The sequence below is a fragment of the Dipodomys ordii genome, unplaced genomic scaffold (assembly GCF_000151885.1).
Source record: "Dipodomys ordii isolate 6190 unplaced genomic scaffold, Dord_2.0 Scaffold483, whole genome shotgun sequence".
Taxonomy (NCBI): domain Eukaryota; kingdom Metazoa; phylum Chordata; class Mammalia; order Rodentia; family Heteromyidae; genus Dipodomys; species Dipodomys ordii.
In genome coordinates this window covers 1-974 of record NW_012267699.1, presented here as the reverse complement: position 1 = coordinate 974, position 974 = coordinate 1, and the positions used below count along the sequence as shown (strand labels likewise).

At 50.7% G+C, this 974-nt stretch overlaps 1 protein-coding gene across 1 annotated transcript in view; it reads right to left on the bottom strand.

Annotated features, from left to right (window-relative positions):
* Window positions 1–628, bottom strand: part of LOC106001844 (H-2 class II histocompatibility antigen, E-S beta chain-like) — a gene marked incomplete at its 5' end in the record, with an annotated part of 29,735 nt that extends 29,107 nt beyond the window's left edge. Inside the window, one exon of the mRNA XM_013036806.1 lies at window positions 347–628. Coding sequence (XP_012892260.1) covers window positions 347–628 — 282 coding nt within the window. The remainder of the gene's footprint in view (window positions 1–346) is intronic.
* Window positions 629–974: the final 346 nt, after the last annotated feature.

Here is a 974-nt window from a genome sequence, read left to right as displayed (position 1 = left end):
TCTCACAGACTTACCTGCCTGGGCTGGCTTTGAACCACGATCCTCAAATCTCAGCTTCCTGAGTAGCTAGGGTTACAGGTGTGAGCCACCAGTGCCCGGCCTTAATTTGTTTTTAAAGCAAGTAATGAGGTGGCCAGCCTTCCTTGTCTCTTAGAAAATGTGAAGATAGATAGATATCTGCCCCATCTTCTCCCACCTAGCCTAAAGACTCTCATTTTCTCAGGTCCAGGGAAAGAATTTGAATTGTGACCAAGATGAGCACACAGGCAACACAAATTTCATAATAGAGCAATCAGCTGGTGTGATCGTGAATCAGGCTGTGAGAACACAAGAAAGAGATGCTCACTCCACTCCACAGAAATGGGGCTCCGCAGGCTGGGATGCTCCACACGGCAGCAGTAGACATCCCCAAGGTTAGGAGTCATCTCCAGCATCTCCAGAGCCTGAAAGGTCCAGTCTCCATTCCTGGTGAGGCCACTGGACACAACCCTAGCTCTCTCCTCCTGTCCATTCCGGAACCACCTGATCTTGATGTCCCCTGGGTAGAAGCCTGTCACCAAGCAGAGCAGCAGATTGGGCTGCTGCAGGAGTGGGGTTCTCTCTGGGTACACTGTCACCTCTGGTGGCACTAGGGAGAGAGAGGAAAGGAGACATTGTGTAGGAAACCCACCAAGCCAGGGCAGGGTGGGAGTTTCGCTAGGGGTGATCCCCAGATCACCCAAGTAGAAGTGGGAAGTGTAGGGAAATTCCAGCCCCAAGACCAAGAATTGAGGTTGTATCAGTGTCTCCAAGCAGGATTCTGACTTTTTTTTTTTTTTGTCATGAGGCTTGAACTCTGGTCCTGGGGGCTGTCCCTGGGCTCTTAAGCTCAAGGCTAGTGCTCTACCACTTGAGCCACAGCACCACTTCTGATTTTCTGGTGGTTTATTGGAGATAAGAGTCTCACAGACTTACCTGCCTGGGCTGGCTTTGAA